Source organism: Argopecten irradians, chromosome 5 (assembly GCF_041381155.1).
Source record: "Argopecten irradians isolate NY chromosome 5, Ai_NY, whole genome shotgun sequence".
Taxonomy (NCBI): domain Eukaryota; kingdom Metazoa; phylum Mollusca; class Bivalvia; order Pectinida; family Pectinidae; genus Argopecten; species Argopecten irradians.
Genome location: NC_091138.1, coordinates 5080235 through 5095572, shown reverse-complemented (window position 1 = coordinate 5095572; position 15338 = coordinate 5080235). Strand labels below are relative to the sequence as shown.

The following is a 15338-nucleotide window of genomic DNA, read 5'->3' as shown; positions in this document are numbered from 1 at the left end:
ATGTGATCTTGGTAATAAAAGGATGACATGCATGGAGAAACTTCACGAATATCATTATTTGAACATATTTTGTACCCTAGCAACCATAGCCCACTTACCAACACAGAATCTGACTGTATATAATATCCACTACGTTAATGGGAACACTAAATTCCTGAGCTCCAATCAATTTAATCAGTTTACTTGTTGAACTGAATCGATTGAATATCAATCTGAAAAAGATGTGAAAGAGAAAATTAAAAGTGAAAAGGAAATAAGTGTCAGAAACTGAAACAACAATCACATGTCATGTTCATATCAGTGCACAGTCTTTGAAGTTCAAATCAATTCGATACATAGAATACAACAGAACATTATAACATTAACAGAATTTTGAAATTATATTCATATTTTCCCACCAATTTCCAACAAATCACAAGTACATCCTACTGAAATGTATCTCAAGGTGTTAGCATTGTTACCTGCGTGGTAGGTGTACAAACAGTACAATACCAGTCTCTACAATCAGGTCCAGCAGTACCAACTTATAGATCTGTTGTCCAACATACGTCTCCCAGCACTTAAAACAAACATTAACAACATCACATAATCTCCCTCACTGATTTCGCCTGTGTAATGTATGTCACTAGTGTAATATATAACATTGAGTGGTTTTTTTCATTGTCTGTAAATTTATTGTGACATTATGAATTGACGTAGTAAAGTAATGACTTGACGTTAGGATTCATGGATGTCGGGACAAAATGGCAGCCTCCTTTGAATTATTACAACACACTCTGATATTGAGATTATTCAAAAGTAGGTTTTTGTAGTTATGAGATTAAAAGTATCTTAAATTTGTGTTCATTTCATAGATACTCTGTGAAACTCATCTTAAAGTTTTAATTTTTGCTTGTAAAAGCTCGCAAATATAAAAACTTTTTAAGTCTCTTTTTGTCAAATTACCTATGAAATGAACACTCATTTCAGATCGTGTATATATACAGTACACATTACACTTATAGAGTTGAATTGTTTCTATGAATTTTAAGAATTTTGATATAGATCTTTGATACAATGCTGCTAGTTACAATTTACGAAGTCAGTGTACTACTCCACATTACTACCTTGACATTTCCTTTAACTGTGCCTCCGTCACTACTTTCCCAACGAGTATTACCACATCGTCCCAGATCTTCTTCCTCACCTTCCCCGATCAGCTGTCTATACAAGATAACAATTAAAACAATCGGGGACGCCAGTCGTAACATGATGGATCTGAAATGAAACAAATATGGAAACATTTTCAAACAATATTGTTTCACTAAGACTTAGCCTAAAGAAAAGTGAACATGCTCTTCTGAGCCCTCCAACTATCAAAATAATCTACACAGAATTGATGTACAGGTAATCAACTATCTTTACTTACCTGGTTAAGGTAATCTTGATCTCATTTTCATGGAAGTAACGTTCAAATTGAGCAAGCTTTTGGAAGACAAATGGAAGGATGAGGTTGAGGGCTGTGATGGTGATGTATGGTACATACTGTACGATGAGGGACAGGATATCTGATAGGTCATTCTTCAGTAACTGAAATACAGAGAAACATACAATGATAACCGGAGGACAGACTCACCTTACCATTTGTCACAGAAGTTAATTTCCATCTGTGATACTTATTTATCAGTTTATGTAAATGACAAGATCTACCAATAAGTCTTTCTAGGTAAGTAGCATATCAGATCATTCAGTTTGATGAATCGAATATATCATCAACACAAGTGCTAGATTCTGTTTATCCCATAACTGACATTAAAGAGAATATATTTCATTCTACAAAGAACAATATGTTAAAATGACACCAAGAAAATAATGATATTACCAAGACACCTGGTATCATTTGATTCATTTACACTGTTCACTTTACATAATTTTTTGTTTTGCTTTACTGAAGGGCTATTAGTCCTACAATAAGTATACAGTCTACAGTTTCTTATGTATTTGGAGTATTCTGATTTTTTTCTTAAAAAAAAAAAAAAAAAAAAAAAAGATTAAGTGTAAGTGTGATACTTACATCCAACATTTTCTCTGTGGTGAAGATTATGAGGTAACAGGCACCCCCTAGTAGAGCCAGCACGAGGATGTTGATAAAGATTCTCACTGTATAAAGCTGACACTTGTCTTTCACGGTCTGTTTTGACAGCTTCAGTTTGAGTCTCTGTTCCTGAAGGTCAGCCTGAAGGACAAATCATGTAACATTCTACCCATATCTACAGAACATGTGAACGGATGTATCAAGTTGAAGATGGAAACAAATAGACTGATTAGCATGAAAAAAACTTTAGCTTTATAATAACCATAGTCATACATCTGAATTGAACATAACAACACCTAACAGCACTATAGATACCTTGATGTCGGTTTTAATGTAGGCCCGTTTGGTGTTGGCACCTCGTTCCTGTTTGATACAGTAGTCCCAGCCAGCGAACACTTTATTACTGTAATTGGCCACTGTCTTCTCTATCCCCAAGGTCACCTTGACATTCTTAGCAGAACTGTAACACAAACACATGGTGATCTTTTTTAATGGGCTCGATCAGCAGTCATAATGATATAAAGTTGAGGAGGTGATATAGTAGATAGTGGCTACCATACTGAATATACACAGTGGTCTTACAGATTGATATAGGAATAAAGTTGCTCCCTGAGAGAAACAAAAGGACACCAAACGAAGCTAAGGCATCAGAGTGGTTAGACTAAGTTTCTCACTTAGAAGGAAGAAACATAATGACAAAAGAATGACTGTAATTTATATCATTATGTTAACAAAAGTTTCAATTCAATTCACTGATAAATTGAAGTAAAAGAAATTTGTCAAAGAAACATTTGTCAACCCCGAACTCACTTTTTGACGAGTAGTATGAAGCTGATAATGAAGCTAGCGCCCACAGCCAGGAGATAGGCAAGACTCATATTGTACACCTCCTTACCATCACCGGCCGTGTACGTCTTATTGAAGTATACTCCATAGAACAGCAGCTTTCTCTCCATCCAACCCTATACAGTAAAGCATCCCAATTAAAGCATAAATGTAGCGTCCTTTCTAAAATTAGTGATTCATCTCATTGTATATCATATAATCACTGTAAACCATCTTCTTTCTTTCACATGTGAAATTTCTCAATTGTCGCAATTAAGGCAACTTCACAAAAATTCATTTCAATTCAATTGTAAATCTGGGAAAACCTCTATGAAAATGCTTTGAAATCAAAATCGTGAAATTTTGTAGCCACAAAAGAAATTAGGCTTATAGTAATTTAAATGGTGAAAGTTGTATTAAGCATTTAATACAAATATTATGTAATACAGAGGCAAGCTAACCTGGACAAGCTTCAGTATGATCATTCAAATAGTAATACATTTCTCTTACAAAGTGTCTTTGTAAACGTTCCTGTTTTATTTCCAGTAAACATATGGACCAGTTACACTTATGCTGGACTGCTGGTTCTGAACTTGTATCAAGTCCCTATGCATGTAGTATTAAAGTACAGGTTAAAGACTTACTGTTCCCTGTAGAATATCGAGGACCTTCTCAAATGTAGATTCAGAGTTGGTGTAGTTGATATTATAGTCAATGTAGTCCAGGGTACAGTTAACAGACTCCAGGTATCCACCGACGTCGGGGGTTACAGACTCCTCAAACTTGTACGGCCCCAGTACCAGGTACGGCACAGTTATCACGCCAAACATTATTATCATGATGTAGAAGTTCAGAAACATCAACCATTTTATAAATCTAAAGTACGTCATAATGGCTGTTCCATACGAACCTGGAAATCAGAAAGATATTAAGTTGATGTTACTATATCTCAACATATATAAAAGATTCTGATGAATGTCAACAGAGAATTGCAATAAGAGAATAATGTATGCATATTTTCAAAAAACAAACAAAAAAAACCCCAAAAGATCCAATGATCTTGTATTTTAGGTCACAGATTGCTGATTTATACAAAAAGCCTAAGAGTTCTGAATTTCAACATTTCAAAAGTGTCTTATTACCTGTTTAATATATTTATAAATAGATTTCTCAGACATAGAGATAAATCTTGCCTTCAATTTCTTTGAACACACTCAGCCATATTGTGAAATATTGCATCATTTCCTTTGCTTGTCGTTTTATCTTGAACCATGTCTACAATAGAAGGTATCATGTGCTGTAGACATACAGGTTTATCACATTTTTTACACCAAAACCAATGATCTAAAATATATGTACAATGTTATATTTTCTGCATTTTATCATTATTGGATTTTTTCTTGACATTAACTTAAATGATACCTTTGTTAAAACTTTAATTATGTATCAAAACAGAATACAGACAACCAGTAGTTCCTTGTGATAAAATGTATAGTGAAACCTGCCTTATCAACCACCCCTGTATAAAGGATATGCTTATTATCACCAATTTCTTAGTAAATAACACAATTCGACCTTTATATGAAGACCGCATTTAGAAGTTGTCCATATTTCAATAGTCAAAAGCCTGTGTATGAAATGAAAAACTATACGAAATCAGTCTGGATATGCACTCAAGCATGACACAGGTGTATCAGCGACATCCTTGAAATATATAAACAAAGTGTACCATATTATACCCAAAGTCTGTTTTGAGACACAAAATTTTATTGCATCCGCCTGATTTTAGCGGAGCCAATCAAATGACCAGCATTTGGGTAATGAGTTATTCATGATACAACAGCAAATGCAGCCCATGGTCCCAGGGGTTAGTAAGCGATAGTGCGACGAACACCTGGGACCGAGGATGACCTATAGTAACTTTCCACATATTTTGAAAAGGGTAGTTCCCCCAAAACCTAGTTATTGCCATGGGTGGTCTTTATAGACAGGTCTGACTATATAAGGTTTTAAGGCTATTCCTACCTTAGATTCCTTGCTGCCTTTCAGTCGATTCATCCTATTCAGAGTGGAGTCTCTGTAAAGGGGAGATAACTCACTTTTTAATACTCCATTGCAGTTATTTCAATTAAACATTACAATATGTTTATCTGCCATATATTAGAATTATATTGCATAAACACTCAAAATGAAAAATTGTGTTGATTTTATGGTTACTTGTGTGCAAGTTACATTGATTCGACTCACTGTACTCGGTATAGAATACAACATATACAAAGTGAAACTTTTAATACATGTATAAATTATGTCAGTATTAGATCAGTCACCACAGGTTATACATATCACCAACAAACCCATTGTCATACCATTGATATATAGAATCAGAAATATGCAGTTGAGTGAGTTTTTATAGACAAACAAACATTCTCCATCTTGATAAAACTTACATGTCCTATGTACACTTGAAACTTTCATTCAAAATTTTAATTTCATTAGACAGTCAATTTGTGGACAAGCCAAGGTATAAGGAATATTGATTTTGTTGTAATTTGTGAGATTACAAGGCATTTCAATCTACCCTGTAGGTTTGTTTTTTTTTAAATTATGTAAGGTTTGATCTCCGAAAAAAATGGATTAAGCAGGCAAATGCTTCTTTAGACATAGCTCAATCAATCAAACATTTCATTATTATAATTAGTGTTATACAAAATTAATTTGATTATGAAGGGGAGATAACTGATATTCTTCTGTTGGTCATTCTGGCCTACAGTAAGATTGGCTTGGCTTCCTATGAATGAATACATGTATATGTTTAATTTTTTTGATGTCAGTATTAATTTAGATATAGATATATACAGTGATATTAAGCCAGAGGAACTGCAGTTAAATGAGTTTTTATTGACAAAAACTACTGTAAACCAATTTTCATTCATGTGCAGTTTACTTTCACGATTAAAGAAAATACCTGAAAGGTTAACTCCACAAATGTATATACACTTACTGATTGTGATTTAAATTTTTAATCTCCAAAAATTGATCTTCAGGAAATTGTTTCAATATTGGAAACGAGAAATGTAGTAGCTGTGAAAGAATGTTGGTTTACAGTAATAAGAAATACTCTGGTGGAATTCTATTACTAATTTCCAATACGAGGGTTTCAAATAACAACAAGAGGCCCATGGGCCTTAACGGTCACCTGAGTTAGAATATATAATGAAACAAATAATGAAACAAATTAAAGACATATAAACACTATATGCTGGGCCTTGAAGTTGGTCAGTGATTTATAAATTTGACCTTTTTAGACTATGAATAGTATTTGCTTCCATCAAACCTGTGAACTTGGAGGTATTTTTGGAATTTTAATCAATTTGACCCTGTTTGGTCCTGCCCCTCTGGTCCTCCAGGGGGTCATCGAGGACGGATATGGATGTTAAAATGCTATATCTTAGGCTAATAATTCTAATCAAGTTTGACTAATTTCCTACGAAAATTGGGCAAATAATGTTCACAAATATGTTTTTCCTATATAAACTAAAACTAAAGTAAACTTGACCCCTCCCCAGGGGGTAACGTGAGACCCCAAGGTCATATAATTCACAGTTTTTATAAAACACCTGAAGACCTTTCCATCTATAATTATTTGATTCTACTATATCCAGAATTTTAGAAGATTTTTGAAGTTTTAGCCTATTTGACCCTTATTTGGCCCCGCCCCTCTGCCCCCAGGGGGTCGGCCAGGACCAATGTGGATATGATATTAAAATGCTATCTCAGGCTAATAATTCTAACCAAGTTTGACTCATTTCCTATGAAAATTGAGCAAAAAATGTTCATTAATGTGTTTTTCCTATATAAACTATAGTAAACTTGACCCCCTCCCCAAGGGGAAACAGGAGATCCCAGGGTCATATAATTTACAATTTTTATAAACAAACTTGAAGACCTTTTCATCTATAAAGTGTATTTGATTATACCATTTCCAGAATTTTAAAGGAATATTTTTGAAGTTTTAGCGTATTTGACCTTTTTTGGCCCCGCCCCTCTGCCCCCAGGGGTCGGCCTGGACCAATATGGATATGATATTAAAATGCTATCTCAGGCTAATAATTCTAACCAAGTTTGACTCGTTTCCAATGAAAATTGAGCAAAAAATGCTCATAAATGTGTTTTCCCTATATAAACTATAGTAAACTTGACCCCCTCCCCAGGGGGAAATGTGAGACCCCAGGGTCATATAATTCACAATTTTTGTAAAGGACCTTAAGACCTTTCTATTTATGAAAAGTATTTGTTTCTACCATTTCCAGAATTTCAGAAGAAGATTTTTGAAGTTTTAGCCTATTTGACCCTTTTTTAGCCCCGCCCCTCTGCCCCCAGGGGGTCGGCCAGAACCAATGTGGATATGATATTAAAATGCTATCTCAGGCTAATAATTCTAACCAAGTTTGACTCGTTTCCAATGAAAATTGAGCAAAAAATGCTCATAAATGTGTTTTCCCTATATAAACTATAGTAAACTTGACCCCCTCCCCAGGGGGAAACGTGAGACCCCAGGGTCATATAATTCACAATTTTTGTAAAGGACCTTAAGACCTTTCTATTTATGAAAAGTATTTGATTCTACCATTTCCAGAATTTCAGAAGAAGATTTTTGAAGTTTTAGCCTATTTGACCCCTTTTGACCCCGCCCCTAAGGCCCCTGGGGGTCAGTCATAGAAAATTTGTTAATAGGATTATATGGACATCTCATACTGATAATTCTGACAACATTTGACTCATTTCCTATTACAAATGACCAAATAATGCGCAAAAATGTGTTTTCTCAATATAAAGTATAGTAAACTTAACCCCCTCCCCAGGGGGAAACTAGAGACCCCAGGGTCATATAATTCACAATTTTTGTAAAGGACCTTAAGACCTTTTTATCTATGAAGAGTATTTGATTCTACCACATCTGTGAGTAGAGAAGAAGAGTTTTGAAATTTTACTCAATTTTACCCCTTTTGGCCCCTCCCACAGTCCCCTGGGGGTAGGGGACCATATAATTCACAATTTTGATTGGCCTTATGCCTTAGAAGGTTTGCGCAAAATTTCATTGAAATTGCTTCAGCAGTTTTGGAGAAGAAGTTGAAAATGTAAATTGTTTACGGACATACGACGCACGACGGACGACGCACGACGCACGACGACGGACGGACAAAAGGCGATAAGAATAGGTCACTTGAGACTTCGTCTCAGGTGACCTAAAAACCATGTGGATAAAGTACAATTTATCGTTGATTAGCCTAATTTTTTAGCAATTGGTGACGCTAATAAAATCATGTTAAAATATATCATTATTATCAAAAGATGGGACATATCGACAGTAAATCATACCCTAATGTCTTTTTTGTATCTCGAAATCGACATACTCTAGGTCTTATAAAAAAGGTTAAATCATTTTCATTGAATTCCTATGGGAATTGAAAGACATCTTTTGAACTTTAAAATCATGCATCATTATACATCTAAGCATGCATACATTGTATCTAATGGGAAATATACAAATATATTTGTTTCTGTTTAAAAGGTCATTAAAGCAGGGGAGATAACTAATATACTTCTGTCTGGCAACCTGCCATGTAATAAGATTAACCCTGTAATAAGATTGGCCCTGTAAAATGTATACAATTCATGTATATATATGTAGTCACTAGCAAAGTCACCTGAAATAAATAAATCATTTATTTATACACATTAAAATCAACAGCCCCAATATTACAACAAGTGGCTGTAAGAATCCCTCGATATCCTGGATTGTAATGATCCAGAAATGCATTGAAGTGCACAGAGATAAGGGGAAGACAAACATATACACCATTATACTCTGGTACGTGCAAGTTTACCTCATCAAACCTATGTCTGTACCGCGGCGGGCCCTGAAGTTAAACATTAACTGTGTTAACATCTTTATTCTAGCTTACAACCAGGTTAAAATGCAAAAATTGTCTGGGGTATGATTATTATATAACTGTTTAAATATTTGCAGATGAATTTAATGTCACCTACAGCCCGTCATACAGCATGTTAGTATAATCCAGTCAGTGAGGGTTTAGGGGTAACTTATTCATCCTAAGGACTGTGATGTACGCCTTTTATGTAAATTTTGAACAAAATATCAAAAGGAATTATTTGAAAATTAATGGAAAAGAAATATAATTCTCACAATATATTTCTCGACAACAAAAATGTTAGTTAGAACAAATGTTAATCATCAATACCTTGTTTTAGAGATACCAAAACGAAGTGGGTAAAATACAATTTATCGTCAATTAGTCCTACCTTTCAGTGATTGTGATGTTATATTTTAACATAATTTCTGTGACATCACAGTCACTGGAAGGTAGGACTAAACAACGGTAAACCATGCATATATACTTAATGTTTTGGTAACTCAAAACTTCTGTATTGTTTTAATTAAAAAGAATTTTATATTTCATATTAACAAATCATGAAAGTGTGAAACACAAAACCACAAGTTGTTGAAACAATTATCAAAGTCATAGATTGATGTACAGAGACATTGTATTATGTATTAAATAGAGCCAGACAGAAGAGTGTTACCTGTTAACCACCTAAACATGGCCTAGCACATGGTTATGTTTCTATCTACACTGAAGGTAACCTTCTTATACTTCCTTTATTTACTTACGGGTGCTTACTGTCTCTGTGAGGAGAAAAACATAATCAAACCATCGGGTTAGTAATATCACACCATATCAATGTTACATCATTCTCATCAACACCTTTAGTTATAACACGACAGGCCGCATGCAAAACTGTTAGAAACTCAATCATTCAAAAACACGCAATTGTAAATCAATCTAGAATACTACATTTAGATGATTTTCATTACATTACCTAAATCAAAGGTGATATAAGACAGACATACCAAAATAAACAATGTAATGTATCGAATGTAATACTTATGTTTGAGTGTACATATGTAAAACAAAATTATCTTTAATCTTCCAAGTTTAAAGTGATACAGTTTTCTTTACTGCAAGTTTGAATTAAGTAAAGGGAGATAATAACCATATGATATATTTCTGATGCGGTAGTGAGAACAAAAGTAAAATGAAATCTTGAATCTATATAATCAGGGAATAGTGAGTGGTAGTTGCCAGGTGCAATGAGAGTGTATTACTAGCCAATTGACCCTGGGCATAACACGTAATCGTACAAGCTTAAAACAGTCCTCATGTCTGTTTACCGACAGATATATGGCATTTATTTCTGGTCAAAATGACAATATCAAACATCAACCTGACACAATGCCTTACCCCTGGTAACACATCCTTAGCCTGACCCTCTACTGCGTCACACTGACTGTTAATATATACTGCAAAACAGGATCTATTTGATAAACATACTCTTAACCAGGTGTACAATTACCATAAGTGCAAATATAACCTTAAAGAATAACTAGGTCAGAAAGACCTATTTTTGGCAAATGACTTGGGACATCTGACTTAGGTGGATCCTGCAAAGTTCATCAATCTTGTTAAGGAAGTTAGGTCGATTGTAAGATTGAACATTAAGCTCTAAAAAAACACTCCACATGAAATACACATCAGTAAATGAGGCAGATCACTATTTATCAAGCTATAGGCTCACTAACAACTGGTCAAAGCCATTTCAGCAGAAAGTTTATAGTTTAAGGGAGACAGCTAGATCACTATTGCTTTGGTCTGTTTAGTTTTACATCCTATTAACAGCCAGGGTCATTTAAGGACAAGCCAGGTTTGCTGGTGGAGGAAAACTGGAGTACCTGGAGAAAAGTCACTAACCAGCAGTAAGTATCTGGCAACTGCCACAAATGGGATTCAAACTCACGACTCAGGGATGGAAGGCTTGTGGTAAAGATATTTTATCTGCACAGCTACCATGGCCACAACACTAATGCACTAAAAGCCCACTACAAGCAAGTATAGACACTTTGTACAATAATTGTACCTCTTTAAGGAATAAAGATCACTAATAGAAATAAAGATCACTACAAATTACTCCAGTTGCTATAGAACTTGTACAAAAGTATACATAAGGAAATACATATTAAGCTTACTTCAAAGTAGTATATCCACTTCAGCATACAAAGCTCACCACATGAAAACAGACAGACTATTGTTCAGAAACTCACTACAAACCTATTCATCATCAAACAGATGAAATAATAAGTTATGTCACTATTCCTCTACATAAGTAAGCTTACCTCATCAAACTGGCCAAGTTGCCGGCGGTGACTTCCTCTCTCTCCTTCATCATAGCATATCGTTCCCGTAATGTCTGTGGTTTGTTATTTTGAAATTGCACATGTTCATCTTGAAGTTCCTTATGTCGCTGCTTCAGTGATTTTGTGCGAGACCGCTGTTGGAATCTTAAACTTGGCAACATTTCAGACTCATCTTCGTTCCAGTCCTCGTATTGACCATCTTCGTTACGAAGACGCGAGGACTTTCGTCTTTTTCGTACCAGAGTGGCTCCCCCATCACTGCTGGAGTTACGTGACTTTTGACGAGTCATGTTATCGTCGCCGTTATCAGACCTGAAATAAAAGTGCCATGAGGTCTAAAATGGCAGGGCACAAAACTATCTTCATCTACTGGTCATCTAAACTAATGAATATAGTCTTCATTATTCCATTTTAACGAACTCAAATGTTCCTGTCCCTATCTAGAAACCAGCTCCTTCATATTATTTTTCAAAGAAAAAGTAAATTTGGATTATTTAGCCCTCCGAACACTTTAATGTTATACAATTTAAAAGTGGTTTATTTAAAAGTTGTCTCCCTTGTTTCCTTGTCCAGAACTTGCCCTATGAACAGTCATTCTTTACACACCTGTATCTAAGTCATATGTAACACCTATAGTTACCTATATCTATGGTCGCCTTCAGGATTACCATCAACATGAAATACTGGCTCCATGTCCAATCTTGAAAAGTTTTCATCTCTGTCCATCTTTCCTTGCTTCTGGTTGTCAGATTCTACAAAATTCAAATGAAAGACATTTACATGTACAGAACTGATATAATGGTTTTAATATTAAGTTGAAAACAGATTGGTGTCCATCAATATTCTACAGAATAACTATGTTTTGTAGTTAAGTTGAGGTAGGTAATTATGATAAAGCAGGATACACCTGTGTAGGTGTGGTACTTATGTTGTGATTAGTTATTGTAAATAAGATTAGTATTGAAGTAGGGTAATTAATGATTTCCATGAAAGGTGATCTATGCAGGCAATTAAGGGTTCATGTGTGGTAAATGGTAATTAGGGATGATATGTGGTAATTAAGGTGACCACTGTAGGTATGGTAATTAAGGGTAACCATTACTGGTATGCTAAGTATGGGTGATCATTACAGGTGTGGTAATTAAGGGTGATCATTACAGGTGTGGTAATTAAGGGTGATCATTACAGGTGTGGTAATTAAGGGTAACCATTACTGGTATGCTAAGTATGGGTGACCATTGCAGGTGTGGTAATTAAGGGTGACCATTACTGGTATGCTAAGTATGGGTGATCATTACAGGTGTGGTAATTAAGGGTGACCATTACTGGTGTGGTAAGTATGGGTGATCATTACAGGTGTGGTAATTAAGGGTGACCATTACTGGTATGCTAAGTATGGGTGATCATTACAGGTATGGTAATTAAGGGTGACCATTACTGGTGTGGTAAGTATGGGTGATCATTACAGGTATGGTAATTAAGGGTAACCATTACTGGTATGCTAAGTATGGGTGACCATTACAGGTGTGGTAATTAAGGGTGACCATTACAGGTGTGGTAATTAAGGGTGACCATTACTGGTGTGGTAAGTATGGGTGATCATTACAGGTATGGTAATTAAGGGTAACCATTACTGGTATGCTAAGTATGGGTGACCATTGCAGGTGTGGTAATTAAGGGTGACCATTACAGGTATGCTAAGTATGGGTGATCATTACAGGTATGGTAATTAAGGGTAACCATTACTGGTATGCTAAGTATGGGTGACCATTGCAGGTGTGGTAATTAAGGGTGACCATTACTGGTATGCTAAGTATGGGTGACCATTGCAGGTGTGGTAATTAAGGGTGATCATTACAGGTGTGGTAATTAAGGGTGACCATTACAGGTGTGGTAATTAAGGGTGACCATTACAGGTGTGGTAATTAAGGGTGACCATTACTGGTATGCTAAGTATGGGTGACCATTACAGGTGTGGTAATTAAGGGTAACCATTACTGGAATGCTAAGTATGGGTGATCATTGCAGGTGTGGTAATTAAGGGTGACCATTACAGGTGTGGTAATTAAGGGTGACCATTACTGGTATGCTAAGTATGGGTGACCATTACAGGTGTGGTAATTAAGGGTGACCATTACTGGTATGCTAAGTATGGGTGATCATTACAGGTGTGGTAATTAAGGGTGACCATTACTGGTATGGTAATTAAGGGTAACCATTACTGGTATGCTAAGTATGGGTGACCATTACAGGTGTGGTAATTAAGGGTGACCATTACTGGTATGCTAAGTATGGGTGATCATTACAGGTGTGGTAAGTATGGGTGATCATTACAGGTATGGTAATTAAGGGTAACCATTACTGGTATGCTAAGTATGGGTGACCATTGCAGGTGTGGTAATTAAGGGTGACCATTACTGGTATGCTAAGTATGGGTGATCATTACAGGTGTGGTAATTAAGGGTGACCATTACTGGTATGCTAAGTATGGGTGACCATTGCAGGTGTGGTAATTAAGGGTGACCATTACTGGTATGCTAAGTATGGGTGACCATTGCAGGTGTGGTAATTAAGGGTGACCATTACTGTTATGCTAAGTATGGGTGATCATTACAGGTGTGGTAATTAAGGGTGACCATTACAGGTGTGGTAATTAAGGGTAACCATTACTGGTATGCTAAGTATGGGTGACCATTGCAGGTGTGGTAATTAAGGGTGACCATTACTGGTATGCTAAGTATGGGTGATCATTACAGGTGTGGTAATTAAGGGTGACCATTACAGGTGTGGTAATTAAGGGTGACCATTACAGGTGTGGTAATTAAGGGTGACCATTACTGGTATGGTAATTAAGGGTGACCATTACTGGTATGCTAAGTATGGGTGATCATTACAGGTATGGTAATTAAGGGTGACCATTACTGGTATGCTAAGTATGGGTGACCATTACAGGTGTGGTAATTAAGGGTAACCATTACTGGAATGCTAAGTATGGGTGATCATTACAGGTATGGTAATTAAGGGTGACCATTACTGGTATGCTAAGTATGGGTGACCATTACAGGTGTGGTAATTAAGGGTGACCATTACTGGTATGGTAATTAAGGGTGACCATTACAGGTGTGGTAATTAAGGGTGACCATTACTGGTGTGGTAAGTATGGGTGATCATTACAGGTGTGGTAATTAAGGGTGACCATTACTGGTGTGGTAAGTATGGGTGATCATTACAGGTGTGGTAATTAAGGGTGACCATTACTGGTATGCTAAGTATGGGTGACCATTGCAGGTGTGGTAATTAAGGGTGACCATTACTGGTGTGGTAAGTATGGGTGATCATTACAGGTGTGGTAATTAAGGGTGACCATTACTGGTGTGGTAAGTATGGGTGATCATTACAGGTGTGGTAATTAAGGGTGACCATTACTGGTATGCTAAGTATGGGTGATCATTACAGGTGTGGTAATTAAGGGTGACCATTACTGGTATGCTAAGTATGGGTGACCATTGCAGGTGTGGTAATTAAGGGTGACCATTACTGGTATGCTAAGTATGGGTGACCATTGCAGGTGTGGTAATTAAGGGTGATCATTACAGGTGTGGTAATTAAGGGTGACCATTACAGGTGTGGTAATTAAGGGTGACCATTACAGGTGTGGTAATTAAGGGTGACCATTACTGGTATGCTAAGTATGGGTGACCATTGCAGGTGTGGTAATTAAGGGTAACCATTACTGGTATGCTAAGTATGGGTGACCATTGCAGGTGTGGTAATTAAGGGTGACCATTACAGGTGTGGTAATTAAGGGTGACCATTACAGGTATGTAATTAGGGTGACCATTACAGGTGTGGTAATTAAGGGTGACCATTACTGGTATGCTAAGTATAATGGGTGGAATTAATGGTATGTAATGGTACATTGTGTAATTGGGTGACCATTACAGGTGTGGTAATTAAGGGTGACCATTACTGGTATGCTAAGTATGGGTGACCATTACAGGTGTGGTAATTAAGGGTGACCATTACAGGTATGGTAATTAAGGGTGACCATTACAGGTGTGGTAATTAAGGGTAACCATTACTGGTATGCTAAGTATGGGTGACCATTACAGGTGTGGTAATTAAGGGTAACCATTACTGGAATGCTAAGTATGGGTGACCATT

At 36.2% G+C, this 15338-nt stretch overlaps 1 protein-coding gene across 5 annotated transcripts in view; it reads right to left on the bottom strand.

Moving 5' to 3' along the window:
* The window catches only part of LOC138322707 (transmembrane channel-like protein 7), a 34328-nt gene that overhangs the window by 7928 nt on the left and 11062 nt on the right, over positions 1-15338 (bottom strand). For 3 of the 5 annotated variants that reach the window (XM_069266750.1, XM_069266752.1, XM_069266749.1), the window contains 13 exons: positions 11815-11926; positions 11154-11486; positions 9594-9608; positions 4925-4976; positions 4093-4174; positions 3544-3809; positions 2885-3036; positions 2390-2534; positions 2054-2215; positions 1409-1569; positions 1107-1257; positions 462-559; positions 99-212 (listed from right to left, as the gene is read on the bottom strand). In XM_069266750.1, the coding sequence (XP_069122851.1) occupies positions 99-212; positions 462-559; positions 1107-1257; positions 1409-1569; positions 2054-2215; positions 2390-2534; positions 2885-3036; positions 3544-3809; positions 4093-4174; positions 4925-4976; positions 9594-9608; positions 11154-11486; positions 11815-11926 (1843 nt within the window). Of the gene's footprint in view, positions 1-98; positions 213-461; positions 560-1106; positions 1258-1408; positions 1570-2053; positions 2216-2389; positions 2535-2884; positions 3037-3543; positions 3810-4092; positions 4175-4924; positions 4977-8787; positions 9570-9593; positions 9609-11153; positions 11487-11814; positions 11927-15338 lie in introns of those variants that run through there. The other 2 variants (XM_069266751.1, XM_069266753.1) reach the window with 2 other exon arrangements.